At 50.6% G+C, this 16,631-nt stretch overlaps 1 protein-coding gene across 5 annotated transcripts in view; it reads left to right on the plus strand.

The window, feature by feature from the left end:
* ptprn2 (protein tyrosine phosphatase receptor type N2) overlaps positions 1 to 16,631 on the plus strand; it is a 115,907-nt gene that overhangs the window by 23,371 nt on the left and 75,905 nt on the right. For all 5 annotated transcript variants that reach the window (XM_076047469.1, XM_076047466.1, XM_076047465.1 and 2 more), the window contains exons 5-10: positions 381 to 846; positions 934 to 1,212; positions 1,390 to 1,436; positions 1,733 to 2,166; positions 4,776 to 4,862; positions 11,073 to 11,152. In XM_076047469.1, coding sequence (XP_075903584.1) covers positions 381 to 846; positions 934 to 1,212; positions 1,390 to 1,436; positions 1,733 to 2,166; positions 4,776 to 4,862; positions 11,073 to 11,152 — 1,393 coding nt within the window. The remainder of the gene's footprint in view (positions 1 to 380; positions 847 to 933; positions 1,213 to 1,389; positions 1,437 to 1,732; positions 2,167 to 4,775; positions 4,863 to 11,072; positions 11,153 to 16,631) is intronic.

Here is a 16,631-nt window from a genome sequence, read left to right on the forward strand (position 1 = left end):
AGAGACTTTTTTTTTTCAGTGAAGAGTGATTAATTTTCATATGAAGCAAGTTAATGGACACACAGTAGCTTCATTTTTTTTTTAATGATACCAATGTGTATTAGGATTTATAAATTTGAAGAGCTCTGGCTGTATTAAATGTGTTTTTGATAGGTTAATAAACACATTTATCTGGATAATTGCATCAGCAAGAAAGTGGAAATATTTAAAAAGTTATTTGCACTCAACTTTAAACTAAGTATAACCGCAAATTGGCTGTTTCCTACAAAAATACCAGTATTTTTCTTCAAAATGTTCAGTTTTAAGTAGCCACATAGGCATAATTTAATAAAAAATGAAAAAAAGAATTCTCTTTTTTAATTGTCTTTTTTCCCTTTTAGAACGACGACATCAAACCTGATCCTTATGCAGCACCCAGCCAGACGAGACCCCAGCAGGGCTGGAAGGAGACCACCCTCTACAGCGTGCACAGAGGGGACGGCCAGCCTCCGCTCACCAAGGTCTTCACCAAGAGCGGCGAGGGCAGACACCCGGTGTTCAGCGCCGCCCACCAGCCTGCCGACCAGGACCCGGCCAGGAGCAAGCTGCTCTCCAGCCACCTGGAACGGCTCCTCGCCGGGGCGCCAGCCACTCAGCAGGCCGACACAGGCGGCGACACTGCCTGGCCGCCTGCAGGGAGGCTGCGCTACCTCAACACCGTGCACCAGCTGGCTCCAGACGGCCAATCAGAGAGGCCGCCTCAGTTGGCCTTTGGTCCAAAGGCGGAACGACCGAATCTCGACAAGCTCCTGTTCAATGCCGGCGCGAACCGTCACCCTGCCAAGGAGCATCACGACTCCATGGACGGTAATCCATGTCCTGTCAACTGAATATTTAACATTCAACATTATTTTAGATTATTTCCTTGATGAGAAATGTCTCATTCCTCTTTAGATAAACTCCTCCAGAACATGGTGAACCAAATGGGGGGCCACAGCTTCAACTTGGAGGCTCTCATGGGGAAAGACTTTGATGAGTTGGCCAGGGTTCTCACAGGGGCCCTGCAGAAGGAGCGCCCCCTGGTGGGGGCCAAGCTTGGTCCGGGGGCCTTCCCCTCCAAGGAGGGCGACAGGGATCCACCGGCCGTCACTCCACTGACTGGAGACCTGGACCTGAAGTTTGGCAAAGTGCAGGAGTCCAACCAGAAAGACACCGATAGAGTGAAGCAGACAGGTGTGTGTGAAGTAGTCACTTTTAATTCCCGCCACAGACCTAAGATTAAGAGGCGTTTTCAAAATGTACCGTTGTCTGAATTGTCGCTCGCTCTTCCTGATCCCGTTTCAGGGATCAGGGAAAAGCCGAGATTTCGCGCAATCCGCTCTCACATGTGTTTTTTGTGTTTGTTTCCAGGCCAGCAAGTCGACGGCGGCGGCGCAGACAAAGAGCCTGTTGACAAGGTGAGTGCAGCGCGACTCGGCTGCCACCAGCAAATTGGTTTCACAGAGAATGAGACGTTTCCAATCTTGTTCTCCGTTCACTTTTGAGCGCCGCCTCCAGCGTGCACGAGTGGAGTGGAGGGTGGGGTGGGGTGGGGATGTCTCGGGGTGATATTTAGTGGTTATTAGAACGTCAATGCAAACTTGCACGTCAAGGAGATTGTATTCAGCAGTTGAGGCAACACTTAGAAATACTGCTCAAGGTTTGTTTAAAAGGGTGATGAGAATATAAAAAACACGCTTCTGATCGCTTCCAGCACGCCGCCTTCTTCTCCAAGCTGCTGGACTACCTCAACCTGCAGCCCTTTGATGATGCACCAGGTGTCAGGGGGCCACCTGCTCCTCTCCAGAAGATGGTGGGGCTGGAGAGTGTGCAGAGCCGCACCAAGCAGAGCCAGGTTCCTCTGGCCCAGCACGGCCAGGAGAAGACAGAGGTCGTCCCAGCGGCGAAAGGCTCCACCCTGCGTCTCACGGCCACTGGTGCCGAGGGCCCTGACACTCAGGTGGACTCGGAGATCCAGAGCTGGATGCAGGGGCACCGAGATCCGGGGGTGGGAAAGAAGCCGCCACCGCCGCAGGAGCCCCAGCAGCCCGACGTGAAGGTCAAAACCCAGCTGGTCCACGTCGGGGTGAAGGAGTTCTCCAGCCGAGGGAAGGGCAGACACTTTGGCTACATCATCACCGGCTCAGAGTGAGTTCAGGCGCCGACTTGCGATCAAACTGCAGAGGTGGAGAAGTTATCCGTGCTACTCAATTCATCACAGTCACATGTGCCGAGTCTTCCGCGACCTTTGAGGACCTTCGAGTTCGGCAGCGATCGGCTTCATTTGACATCAAATGCCAAATGTGCGTTTCTACACTCATAAGCACTCTGCCTCATCACAACATCATAGAGTGAAGGGGCTATAGAAAACCGATGGTCCGTGAGTCTATTTTAACCCCTTCCCTTTTGCAGTAGTCCTAAAGAGAAATGGAAAGTCATCTTGCCGCTGCGCCCTAACACATTAGTTTTACTGTTTTACTTCATGCTAATTTCACATATGATTGTCAGTACGAGCGACACCGTGATTTAAAAGTTCCTTTAAATGTAAAAAAAATAAGAAAGTAACACGCACGTCTCCAAATCTTGATGGAAGCGGCTGCTGCAGCTCCTACATCTGATTACAATGCCGAGGATGACCATTACACCTCATGCAGGTTCCGCCTCTGCGTTTCGTCCGGTGGGTGTTAATGCCGCGTTCCAGCTTTAACGATGATGCTTTGTCAGGAAAGGTAGCCAAGTTCTCTCTCACGCCCTCCCTCCCACCTCACCCCCCTCACTCCACGCCACACAGACAAACACACACACACACACACACACACACACAGACACACACACACTGTCTCCTTCCTCGCGCTCACCTCTCGGACGGCTCCGGCTCAGGCGAAAGAAAGATAAGTTTCGCTATCGCTGCCGCCGCCTGTGGTCTCTCTCTCTCTCTCTCAAATCCCTTTATGGCGTTATCGAGCTGGGGTGTCGACGGGTCGTCCTTCAGCTGTTCGACAGACGGAACCTCATAAAGGTCCGACGGACAGCCGCGTCATTGTCACCTTATTGTGACGCGTGCGCAAATACAGATTAAGACCTTAATATCGCAATGTAGCTCGCCGACTTGGCGAAGGAGGAGAGGAGGACGGGTCACCTTCTGAATGAAATGTTCTTCACCTCCTCTCCCTCCTCTTCCTCCGACTACAGTCGGGGCCTTATAGAGGCGTCTGCATTCGCTGCAGCCCTCCTGATTGCACGGTTGTTATCCCCCGAGCTCCTTCACACCCTGCAGTGAGGCTACGCAAAAACCTGCTTATCGGACAGCTCCTGACATTGTGGAGGTGGTGGTGGTGGGTGGGGGAGGGGGAGAAGGTATAGAGGAGACGGGGAGGGAGAGCAACCCGTTGGGGGGGAAAGTGCTAGCATCAACAAGCAAGTCACTCCCGGAGCTCTCCAGCGGCTGGAATTACCGCAGAGGGGTTCAATCGTGTCTGGAATTGCTTCGGCCGTATCTTTAACTTTCAAAAAAAAGAAAAAACCCTCACCCCTCCCCATCGCCCCTTAAAAAAAACAAAAAAAAAAAAACAAAGTGGAGGAATAAAAGCCACCCACTCTCTCAAAGGTGGAGTGATTCATCCACTTGCGCCACGCTTTGACTCTTTGTTCTCACCTGAAAAGAACCGATGTGTTGTGTGTCAAACGCAGGCGCTACTAAACAATACCGCCGCTCTCGGTCCCTCTGTTTTTTTTTCTATTTATTTATTTTCAAAAAAAAGTATTTTACACCTAATGATTGTTGACGACGATGGCAACGGGTGGGGAGGGTAAAAAAAAAAAAAAAAAAATGAGACGATAACGCGTCCGGCGGCCAGCGCCGCGTGGAATTGCCTCCCCGCTTTATGTCGTATTTGTCTGCGGCCCAAGAACGTTTGAACGGCGTTTGAACCGCGAGCCCTCGTTACGATCCGCCGGGCTCTGTCGACGCGTGTCACCTTGCAGGCGGCCGGCGGTCGCGGCTGATTCCAGGTTAAGCCGTCTGGCAACGGAGCAGCGTGGGCCCCTCATTTTCCCTCCTTCCGGCACGTTGGGCCGCAGATTGCCTTTGTTTGGTCTATTTCCTTGGCGATTTAGAGAGCGAGAGAGAGAGAGAGAGAGCAGGCTGAGCTGAGATGAGGCATGGCTTTATCAGACCACCATTACACTTCAGCCCAGTTCCATTTGCACCTTATTATTCTCATCTCACTGCAAGCAGGGGAGGAGGAGTGCGCGTGCGTGCATTGTGTGCGTTTGCGTCGCGTGCATGGCCGCGCAGGTTTGTGTACTTTGCGTTATCACGTTTTCGCACGCACGCACATGCACGCTTGTGTGAAGGGGCGAGTCGTCAGGGAAAAAGAGAGAGAGAGAGAGGGAGACACGTACATACGATGCGGCCATTACACCTCATGCGGGTTCCATTTGCACCTTATTGTTTGTCTCACCGCTGGGGGAGGGAAAGAAAAAGAAGAATGGGGGGGGGGGGGTGATTTGGTGAGTCCCAGAGAGGCAGCCGATCCCTTCCCCCCCGGGACGACGGGACTTTTTGTGTGTTTGTTTGTGCGCGTTTGTTGCACCCACTCACTCCGTCTGCCACTGCAGGAAGTGTGCGGCAGTTCCTCCCAAAGAGAGAGAGAAAACGCGAAACGAATAAACTAAAAATGACAGCCGTTTCAGCGGCCGAGTGTGAGTGAGTCTGACGCCCACCTGTTCTGTGTTGTGTCTCGCCCGCTCGACAGCTCCCTCACCAGCGACCAGGGCCTGGACCTGATGGAGCGGGTGACGCAGAGGCTCCACGTCCACGCCGCCGACCTCACTCAGCTCTCGTACGTATGGAGCACACCGCCCTCCCACGCACCTGAACCGCCCGCCCACCCACCCACGCACCCATCCACGCACCCGACCGACCGATCGCCCACCCACGATTAAAATCCGCCAGTCCGAGAGCCAAATGTACGAAGCATAATTGGAGAGAGAAAAACAAAAAAAAAACAACAACAAAAAAAAAAACATTTGGAGCGCTGTTTCGTGTTTCAAGCCGTAGGTAATAGACTGAAGGTTGTCCTGACGCCGCCGGCACCGCTCGCACGCAAAGCGACTGTGCCGGCTCTGTAAGAGTCTGTGGGCGTTTGTTGTTTTTCTGACCTTTGGGTAGCGTTTGACTTTTTCGCGGGGAGAGAAATCGGGGCGTAATTACCTCCCAGACACACGCCGAAATCCGCATGCCCGGCTATTGTCGCTGTCAGAGTTTGGGAGGGGTTTGGTGGGAGCAGTCAAGCCATCAAACGGCGACGCTCAGTCAGAGGCGAAGAGAGGTGGGAAACGGGCGAGCGGAAGAGGAAGCAGTCAGCGGGAGGCGCTTAATATGTTAATGAGCGCGCAAACTGTCCTTGAACCCCCGGCCGGCTCGCGCTTGTTGCACACTCCTGCCGTGCCATCGGGTGTCAGGCCGCTGTAGCAGGCAGAGGAGACGCGTCTCTCCTGAGATCTGACAAGCCTTTCAGGGTGCTGCCTGTGCTGCTGCTGCTGCTGCTGCAGGAGTGAAGTGAAGTCTGGCTGCTTCAGCGACACCCGCGGCATACCAACGGCAAAATAGCCCTGGCGTCGCTCCGCTGCCTGGAAGCGGCATTTCTAGGCTTTTCTGGGGGGGGGGGGGGGGAGAGAAGCTGTCCGACAGCATCCTGGATGCACGCAGACGCGGTGGAGCACTGACCTTAAAAATAGACGCAGCGCTGATCTCCAGCTCTCGGCTCAATATGTCCCCACTCTGGCACTGATTGAGTTCATCTCGTTAGTACACCTGTCATTTCCCATCAATCCCACAGTGGTGCATGAAGGCACCAGTGTCGGCGGCGCTGCAGGACGGAAAAAGAGTGTTTCACAGATGACTCGCCAAGCGCTTAAAGGTCCCACCAAGTTTAACATCTTTCCCCCCCACCCTCCCCCCCCTTCCAACAAGATGGTGGCCCACTCATTTCAATGAAGTTGCTCACCCAGCGCATATGCCGAAAAAATTCTGCATTAATAGGCCCATAGGGCATGCGCAGTAGTGTCACTTCCCATCACATGATCTATTTGGCCAATCAGAATGATCCTGGAGAACGTCACTTACAGACACGTCAGGAGTGGCCACTGGGAAAAATCAGTGTGCCGCCATATTGTTTTTCCGGTATCCAGTTCTTATAATACATCCATGGTTCGTCCTCACAGGCCTTGAAGATGCCGCCCTTTGTGACATCACAGAAGGCCAGTTTCACCCAAACTGTTTAAGAGTCTTCCTGTTGTTGGGAAACATTGCCAAGGTTTTTGCTCAGACACAATGTGGGTATTTCTGCACAAGGACATTTTGAGTGCGATACACACTTTTTGTGAATTACAATAATCTATGGGCAGAGTCCCGACCGTCCTTCTGCCCGTATTCACTCAGAACAATAATTGACACCGTGAAGGTCACTCTATTCACGCTGTTGTCATTTAGAAAAGGGAGGAAAAAAAGTATAGACATACGTTTTGAAGAGTTCTGCGATCAAAACATGCGCGGACGGACGGAAGACCTTGGCCGCGACTTGGCAGCAGGAGATACTTCTAGTCTGTTTTTGCCGATAAAGCTTCAGCTCACGTGCCAGAGAGATAACACGAGGGAGATTCATAGTCAATAACGCCGCGCACAGTTGGCAAAGCCCAAATATATATCGACGGCGTGTTTAACAACAAGATTATGCGGCCATTCAGCCGTTCCAGCGTTCTTCAAATCAATATCGAGATGTTTTCTCCAACTAATAAAAGGTCATGCGTGCTGCCGACAGCAGGGACACAAGTAGCAAATTGAACAGGACATATTGGCAGGATATGAGCCAATCAGGTGGCTGCTTATCAGTCGTTGATGGATATCGAGGCGTCCGCCGAAGGGTGAAGTTACCGTCCAGATGATGTGGCGCCAACTGTGGGTGGGATCTGTGGTAAGTTTGAGTCGAGCCGTGAGCCTCTTTTCATGAAACCCATCGCCAGTATTTCTAATGTCTAAGTGACGTTCTCCAGGATCGTTCTGATTGGCCAAATAGATCATGTGAGTTACAGAGGCATGATGGGAAGTGACACAACTGCGGATTGCTCTATGGGCCCATGAATGAAGTCAAATATCGAGTGAGCAACTTCATTGAAATTAATGTTCCGCCATCTTGGAAGGCTCCCTGTGACTTATGAAGTGGTGGTGGGGAAATTACCCTGCAAGTTGTGCGTTCTTTTATTGTAATAACATACTGTGGTATATATATCGGGCAGCTTTCCTCTCTGGGAGACGGGCTGGGAACTGTGGCACGGCGACTTCTCTGACTTTGACTTTCAGCTTAAAACTTAAAAACCTTTTAATAAAGTCAGCCAGGAAACATTGCCTTGTCTAATATCCTCCTGCTAACACTCGGGCGCGTGGAAATTTTAGATATCTTGTGGTGCCGCGTCAACGTGTCTCCCCCTCCTCACCCGTCATTTCGTCTCCCCTTCCTTCTCTATATTTTCCTGTAATTGTATTTCTCTCACCACTCTCTCTCCCTGTGACCGTTCTACTCCCTACACTAGTTTTTCTTCAGCAGATGTCTGTTATGAGAGCGGCTGAGCCGTGTTTTAAGCGTGAGAATCCAACCCCTCCCTCTCCCCCCCCCCAACCTGTAGCTGTGCCTTTCAAAAACTAAATAAGAAATGGAGTGGACTGGAAGGTACAATATTTTCCTCTTAAGTAAAAGGCAAGGAAATTGGATTTCAAGTACGGCACTCGGGGTGCACTTTTGTTTCCCCCCACCGCTGCATGTGAGGCTCTGCTGCCTTGACCCCTTGCGCTTCTGCCGACGGCAGATGCCCTAAACGGCGGCTTTCACACCGTATTACACCTAATATTGATGATGGCGCTCCATGGAGACGGCAAACAAGAGAAAAAATCTCCTTTTGTCGCGTTCGCTTATCCCATTTTTTTTTCTTTGACGAGAGCCGAGACGGGAGACGCGGTGCGGCCCCATTGTGCCCGACGCGAGTGCGCGGCCGCGGCAGGTGAGTTTTTGAAAGCCTCCGTCTGAATGCGGCGGCGGCTCGAGCGAGGAGCGCCGGGTCAGAGCGCGCCGCCCCCGCTACGGTGGGGGCCCGCTGCCCGCTTCCCTCTTGCTCTGATGAGCCCTGATAGGGGGAGGGCGAGGGAAGAGATACTCAAATATGACAAGAAGCGGCGAGGCTGAGAGCGACTCTCAGGCTTGTGCAGAAGGAGGAGGGCCGTAGGTGTCCGCCGCCGCAGGCCGTCTGACGCTTTGCATTGCAATTAAAGTCCGAGCCCGGCGACGCAATCAGAGCGGTTTGAAAAAGGAGATTTGAAATAGATTTACATGATGATAGCAGGCTGCAGGGAGAGGAAGGAGACTGATGTGATGTGATGCGAGGCATTTTTCCAGATGACGTAAGTGTTTTGCCCGCCACCAACACTAGGGGGAGTGGGCTGCACACTCACAAGAACGGGCTACCATTCAGCCTTTGAAATGAAAGAACCAGCGTGCACACACACACACACACACACACACACACACACACACACACACACACATACACGCACAGCCTTACCCAACAATCCCGCCAAGCTGCTTGCTTGCCACTACACTACCACACGCGGCCATTTAAGACCAGAGACGGTGTGAGGTCTCCGGGAGGTGACTCCTCCCGTCCCTCCTCGCATATTCAAATAGGGTTTTCTGCTTTCAAACGTGGGTCACGTCGGCTTGTAGATGCGTCAGGATGGGAGGCGGCGGCGGGGGACGGACATCCACCCGGCGTGGGACGGCAGCGGTGGGGGCGGGGAGGTAAAGATTGTGGAAATATTAACATGTACCAGAGCAAACAGAGCCCAGGTGAAGCCATTAGAGAGGGACATATTCCTTTCAGAGACCTGTGGGTGTGTGTGCATGCATGGGTGCAAGGTTGGTTCCGTCTGTCTCTCACTATGGGCTCATACAGTACATCGCCCTGTGGCTGAGTGAGTGTAGCTGAATGTGTAGCGGGCTGACTGATGGTGAGTGGGCCCGGGTCACGGCGCTCACCGCAGCCTGATCATTCCAACCCCCCCCTTGCTGAGGTACGGCGGAAAATGCGGGATGCGACGGGCATAATGTAACAGACACGGAGGAGGAGGAGAAGAAGGAGAAGAAGGAGGTCTCGCTGACATCTTAACTCTCCGCCTCCAGTGATCACATTCAGAATCAGAATCAGAATGTCTTGAATGTCATTGTACAAAGTGCGACCAAATTAAAAAAAAAAAAAAAATGCTTTCCTTGCCGGCACCATTTGTTCATCATAAAAACATTCAAGAACAAACAAACCGTGGAATAAAAAGTGTCAGTGAAACACACAGCCACATAGACATACAAACAACTGTTTTTCAGTTGTTATAGCGGGATCCGTCCAGCCGCAGGTGTTTCGTGGCACAAGTTAAAGCCAGCAGTGGCAAGCTAAACAAAAACGCCAGCCTCATTGTGTTTAAAAAGAAAAAAAAGAAAACATGAGCACCGTGTCCCCAAAGTGAAGATACACCGCTTGTTGAGCTGAAATGCATATTGCATTGAGCCAAATCAAAAACAGAGCGAAAAGCAAATGTGCATGAATATTAAAGGGTTGCGTAAGACTTGAATTTTTCACACGGTTTGCAAGAAGAAGAAGAAGAAGAAGGCTTCAGATGCAGATGTCACACTGTCACCGAATGATCTGTTTGTACATCTCTTCGAAACTGATGCATCGCTGACTGATGGCGAGCTCATCAGCGCCGCCTCAGAACATTCAGACCATTCATTTGATTTTTCCAAGTTTTTAATTAAAATAAACAAATAAATGAAAACTTGAGAGAAACGATCTCGCCGACACATTCCGTAGCATTTAGAATTACCCTGATTGGCCCATTGGGGAACAACAATTACAGCTCAAAACAAGCTGCCACGGTTGTCACTGATTGGCCCCGACAGGGTCTTCATCATTCATGGGGGGATGATGTGCATATGTTGAAATCTGTCATAAAATGCACAGCCCGGCAGGGATTCAAAGTTTAATTGTTCTTTCAGCTCCCGAGGAAAGTCTGATTTTATTTTCAGGGCTTTGCTTTTGCGCAATTATTATTCATTTGGGTTTTCCCACATTTAGGACTCCAGATCAGAATGATGATTTTCATCAGAGAAACAAGGTCGGATTTCCAGGCTGATGTTGGGAGTTCTCTCAGATTCTGGCGGAGTCGCTAGAATTTTAGTGTATTTTTTTTGTCATTTTATTGTCAACCTCAGGGACCTTAGATATTTGTTCTGCTCCAGAGGAGAGCAGACTGTGGCTGAATTCTGACCAGGCAGCCAGAACGTTGAGGCAGCTGCAGATGAAAAGCAAACACGGTGATGATTGTACTTTCTGGCCAGATTCAAAGTGAACAGGATCAGGTATCGGCGGATATTTTCATTCCTCCCAGAAACGTGACATCTGGCACATCCAACAAGCGACAGCTCTTCTGCATAGTTTATAGTTCTCATATTTATTCTTTCTCTATTTAACTGTATTTATTTCAGCATTTATTTTGGCATCGCAATAGGATTGAATTCTAATTATTGGCAGCATGGGATTATTTGTTTGCCCCCCTATGGTTCAGTTCTGTGAAATAGATGGGAACATTTGCCCATCAGCCACCAAAAACTCAGCATACCACTTATTCTTAAGGTCGCCACTTGACCCTGGGCTGTAGAATTCAACAAGTTCCCAATTTGCACAGGAGCAAGAAACTGTCAGTGCTTGACGACACTTCACTGTCAAACTTTGTAGTGGAGGCCTTCCATAAAGAAAGAAACTGGATTTAAAGTGAAAAAGTGAAAATATGTTCAAAGTCAGTTCAAAGTCTGTGTCTGGTCATAAGAGACTTTTACATTAACCGCAGATATGTCTGATGTTCCACCAGTGTTTGGCCTCACGCTGGGCTGTGCTCGCCAAGGCTGCTGCCTAATGCAATCTAATACGACTGTTTTCCTTTTCCCTTACAGCGTCTTGGGCCCGGCACTCACTTTCAGAATTGGCTCCAACCCCAAGAACGTCAGCACAGCAGACCTGGTTCAGGTGGCAGGTGAGCAAAGTCAATTCTTTTTATATTATTTCATTATTTCTTTGTTGCCCGGCATGCCGCCGCCCTGCGGCCGTAAAACCTCTTGGATGCGAACTCGTCTCAGTTTGCAGCCGGACCAGACCGCTCTGTCAACGTCGCCGCTCGGGTAAATGAGAGCACAGATTAGTCTCTTCACGTACAGTAAGGCAGACGGGCTGCTGCTCATCTTGTACAGACAAACCCTCCGGCGTGTCGCCCCAAGAAGATTATCAACGCCGGCGCCTTGACAGATGACCGTCAATTACAGGGGGGATGAGAGGGGTGTGTGTGTGTGTGTGTGTGTGTGTGTGTGTGTGTGTGTGTGTGTGTGTGTGTGTGTGTGTGTGTGTGTGTGTGTGTGTGTGTGTGTGTGTGTGTGTGTGTGTGTGTGTGCGTGCGCAGATGAGCGCTTGCAGGGCACGCAGCTTCCTCCTGCTTGCTGCACGTTTACAGTCAGCGCGATTGTTTGTTTCCTCAACCAGCCTGACAACAAGTCAGAGCAAGTTTGCACCCGGTAATCATTTAGAGTGTGTGTGCCCCACATCCCCCCGCCCACCGCGCCGTGCACGCACACTTGCTGTTTGATGCAGATTGATGGAGAGCTGTCACCCGCAGCAAGCAGGGTTGTCAGTGTGCACTGTCTCCGCTCTCCTGCTCATTGTCGACACTCCAGTCTGCCCGCCACTGGTGTCAAAGTGTGTGTGTCTGAGTGTGCGTGTGTGTGCACGCACGCGCGGGTGTCCTTGCCTCGGTCGGAAATGACTTTGAGAGACGCAGCGATACTCCCCGAAACAGTCAATATCATCCAATATCAGCCGACTGGAATCAACACGCTGCTGCTGCTGGTGTTGTTATTGGCCGAAATGTGTTGCTGCTTCAGTCTTTTGGGCCGGCAACATTTCTTTCTTTTTTTTTTTGCCACGACCTGTTTCCTATTAGGGATGTGCCGGATGACGGCTGATGGAAGAGATTTACCGCAAGAAAGGCTAAGCCAGGGTGAAGGTGGTGGTGGGGGGGTACTTTCACGGCTTTGGAGTGGGAGGTTTTTTGTGCGCTCATCAGATGACACCGTACAGCGCCTGCACTTGTTTTGCAAAAAAACGGGCAAATATTGTAGATGGCGTCGTCGTCATATCCCTTCTTCCCCTCTTTGTTCCCCTTCTTCTTGCGCCACCGACTTTGATGAGGTGGCGTGCGGAGAGAGCTAATGACAGGCATTAGCGTCGACTGAAATGTCAGACCAAATGTTAAGTCAACACCGTCGTCAGCCTGGACCGTGCCGATGAATTATGAACATAGCGCACCTGAGTGGGCATTTGTAAAAGATGCGCGACAGGATGTGCAGTTGCAGTGAAATTTAAGCTGTGTTCAGACTGCAGGCGAATCGGATTCAAATCTGATTTGAATCCTGATTTGAATTCAATTCTGATTTGAGAATCCGATTTCTCTGATTTGAGAAATTGGATTCTCAAATCAGATTTTTAGGGCTGACTGTCCACACTGTTTTTAGCAAGTGTCCAAATGGGATCTGGCTCTGTTCAGACTGGGCCACATTATTGACCCATCTAACAGGTATTCCCACCGTCCTGCCGCAGTGGAAAAAAACAACTGGAACTTCTCTGGGTACAAGTTCAACTTCAAACACGGACGCTTGGCACGGCGCAGTGATCGGACAGAAGGCTTGCACACCAAGCGTGCGGCGGCCACCTGGGTAATCCCCCCTGACCGTCGCCTTATGTGTGACTGTGCATAAACGACGCGGCCTCTTAATGAACTCATCAAAACCCCCCGCCGCTGCAGTTTAATGCGCGGCCTGCTGAGAGCGCATGCCCAGCGGGCCATCAGTGCTGGAACAGCAAAAGCTTATACTACTGTCACTTTTGTTTTCAGGGTTGATATCATTTAAGACAAAGAAAGAAAACACATTTTAGAGTTGAGCATCAGTAATGTAGGGTTGTAGTACTCAAGATTGGTCTTGGTCTGTTCATTTTTTTTTCTGTTTTATTGGTATTTTTCTTTGATATATAAAGGCTTGGTCTTGTCTTGGTCTTGAACCCCAAATTTCGTAGTCTGCTCTCGATCTCGATACTCTCGATTTGTGCGGTCGGTTGGTGTGGTCTTGACTGCAACACTACAGTAATGTACCGACCAGCACGGGTTGGTCTTGGGCTGTGTGATGTGGTTAAACCTCAAAGCCCCCCAGTGAGAAGACCTCGGCCCCCACCCGCTGATGGAGCGCTCCAGTCGCTGTCAATGTTTTTATATTACTATTATTATTTGAAGGAAACATTAACCCAATTCCATCGAGCACGGCACAAAAAATGGCAAAAAACATAACTCATTGGATAAAAGCAACTGAAAGTACCAACTAAAAAAAAAAAAAAAAAATCAAAAAAAAAAAAACTGCTAATGAGCATTTTTTTGTCATTACTTAATAATTCATCTCACTCGTTTATTATAAACAAAACAGTGGAAAAAAATCCTCTGGGAAATGTCAAGGAATATTAAACGGCCGCTCTGCTCTGCGAGCATCAAGGAACATTTGATTTTCCACTAATCCAAAGCCGAGCGCAGAGAGAAGAAGCAACGCTCCTTAGTTAGTTTTCTTTTTTCTTTTTTTTTTTAAGAGTTTTGCGTTGATTGCAAACGTCTCAAAGCGTGAATAAACTGCACTTTGGCCCGTGGCGACAGCATGTTGCCCTGGCTTTTGCTTTTTACTTTAGTTGTTAGTTGTTGTCCAAGCCGTAAATCTTTTTATTGCAGCTACCCCAACTGTACTGCGCTGCGTGTGAAGGAGGCTCATGCGATGGCGGCGGTGGTGGTGGTGGTGGCGGTAGCGGCGGCGGTTCGCGCCACTGTCCGTCTATCTGTCCGTCAGTTCCGCGCCATGAATAGACAAAAGGGGGCTCGGTTGAAAGGCACGGACAGTATAGAGGAGATTTGATAACTCATTGAAAAGCATCTTTTGCAGCAGGTTCTTAGCGGCTGTGCGGTGAAAGGCCTGCTGGGAGGTCCGACTGTATTAGTGGAGGTAGAGACTCTTGTGTTCTGCTCAACTGGAAAACGGCAGGACAAAGACTGGCACTGCCTAATCCCTGCTCGGCTCCAAAACAAAAGGGAAAGCTGCTGCTTTATCAAAACTACAAGGCTTTCTGTGGGTGTCCGTGTTTGTGTGTGTGTGTGTGTGTGTGTGTGTGTGTGTGTGTGTGTGTGTGTGTGTGTGTGTGTGTGTGTGTGTGTGTGTGTGTGTGTGTGTGTGTGTGTGTGTGTGTGTGTGACTATTTTGTGCAGCTGTGCTCACGCTGTGCCAAGAAAATGATTTATTCAATATTTGATGAAGTGGAAGCCGGGCTGTTGAAACCAGTGTTGGGATTTGTTGTTTAAAACTCCAATGTGTTTATTTGTTTGTTCATTTGTTAATTAATCCATTTCACATTCTTGCGCCTCCCCTTCCATTTTGTGGAAGCGCAGAAAAACGCTCAGCATCTGAATCACCTTGGTTTAGTTTTTCCCTCCGCACACGGAGCGACGTCTCGTTGCTAGAGATGGATTTGATCCACTTCCATTACTCAGAGTGTGTTCCCTTCTCATTCCACTTTGCGTCCTTCTTTGTCAGTTTGATCTTTTGTTCTGGACCACCTCCAGGAATTCACTCCCATCTCTGACATTTCTCTCCATCTTTCTCTGCTTGTTTGCCGTCCAAACCGGTCAGCAGGTTTCTCTTCCTTTGACTGCGTGTCACCAAAACGGACACCGTCTAGCAACTGGGGTCAAGGATGTCCACCAGCCTCCCTTCTCCTCCCCCCCGCCGCGAGTTAGTGTAAATGTGTGTGTTAAGGAGGCTGGTAGGTGGTGGGTGGGGAGCTGGCCGAGGACACTCACTATTGTCTGGGCTGTCACGGCTGGACGACCCCGGAGCCCCCGAGAGGCCCCAAAGGCCCCAGAGGCCAGGCCACAGCAATAAGTCCGTGGGCCCCCGGGCCGTGAGAACCGCGGCCCCTGGTCAATGAGTGGCTGGGAGCCTGGGGACCCTGGGAGCGACTGGCTGGGACCATCTGGAGCAGAGGGCCCGGACCCTGACACGCGGCTGTCACCCGAGGGACGCACGCAGAGACGTGGACGGAGACAATGTCGCTCCGCCGTGTTTGCGCCTCCGTCGCTGTCTCTCACCAGCGTGCGCACGCACGTGCACGCACACGGTGAGCAGCAGAAAGGAGATCAGGGGACTGTGGCATGAGAAAATGTTTGTGTGCAGCCAGCAGCAGTTCGAACCAGGTTTTCATTTTTATTGTTAATGAGGAAAACGGCCAATGAAAATGCTAAATAGTCAATGGAGGGATTGACCCCGCTCGACTTATCCCTTAATGATGTCACAGAAGGTGGTGGCACCCTGAGACCTTTCCGCACGTGGAAGATGCACAGTGTCGGTTGAGCTAGAAAACCGACAGAGGGCTGCAAACAGAGGCTAAACGCGCTAAACGTGAGAAGTGCGGGCCGAGGCCGCTCCGCCCGAGTCCTCGACGAGGAGCACGCGTCTGAAAACTGATTCCAGTACGGAGGCTTTTAAAGCCAGGAGGAGGAGGTTCTCCGGGCAGATGTGAAATGTCGTCCTCCCACAGTCCGTCTGTTGTCTTGCTCTAAAAACACCAGCGAGGCGCTCTAAATATATCTCTTCTCCATCTTCCTCCACTCGTCTGTCTGTCTGTCTGTTCTCTGCTCTCTGTGGGAAGACCTGCGAGTCTCTTATGATCTCTACCGTGCACTGAAAAAACAACACGCACACACACACACACACACACACACACTCCCCTCTCCTCTCTCGTGGATGCAACAGCTTCTGGAGGGAAAACACGATGGCTGCTGCTCAACAGCTCCGGCTGCCATCCTCTCCTTCTTCTCCTCCTTGTTCTCCAGCTGCGCGAGATTAGCATAGATCGGCCACGCGGACGGAGTTGACCTTCAGCTCCGGCAAACACTTGTCAAAATGCCAGCGGTAATTACCCGCTACTCCACGCAAAGGCAGCGCAACAGTCCGTCCACCTGCGTCTCAGGTGTGTGTGTGTGTGTGTGTGTGTGTGTGTGTGTGTGTGTGTGTGTGTGTGTGTGTGTGTGTGTGTGTGTGTGTGTGTGTGTGTGTGTGTGTGTGTGTGTGTGTGTGTGTGTGTGTGTGTGTGCGCGCATAACTGAGTTACTGCATCTATCTGTCTGTGTCTGTCTATCTGACTATCGGATGCATGTTGTCTTTGAAAGCCAGTGTGTGCTACAACCCGTTGTCTTCTGTTTTATTTCCTCAAATGTTTTATTTCACTCTCGACGCGGCAAAGCTCGGTCCGTCTGCGGCGTTTCAACGTCTGTATCAAGCAGCGTGCAGGTCAGGGAGGAAAAAAACAGGCCGATTCCTCCGGTCCCCTCCTCACCCCTCGCCCTCCCTTCCTCGTCCTACCCTCCTCCTCCTCCTCCC

The sequence above is a fragment of the Nelusetta ayraudi genome, unplaced genomic scaffold (assembly GCF_046127955.1).
Source record: "Nelusetta ayraudi isolate G7.1 ecotype Tasmania unplaced genomic scaffold, CSIRO-AGI_Nayr_v1 ptg000094l, whole genome shotgun sequence".
Lineage (NCBI taxonomy): Eukaryota > Metazoa > Chordata > Actinopteri > Tetraodontiformes > Monacanthidae > Nelusetta > Nelusetta ayraudi.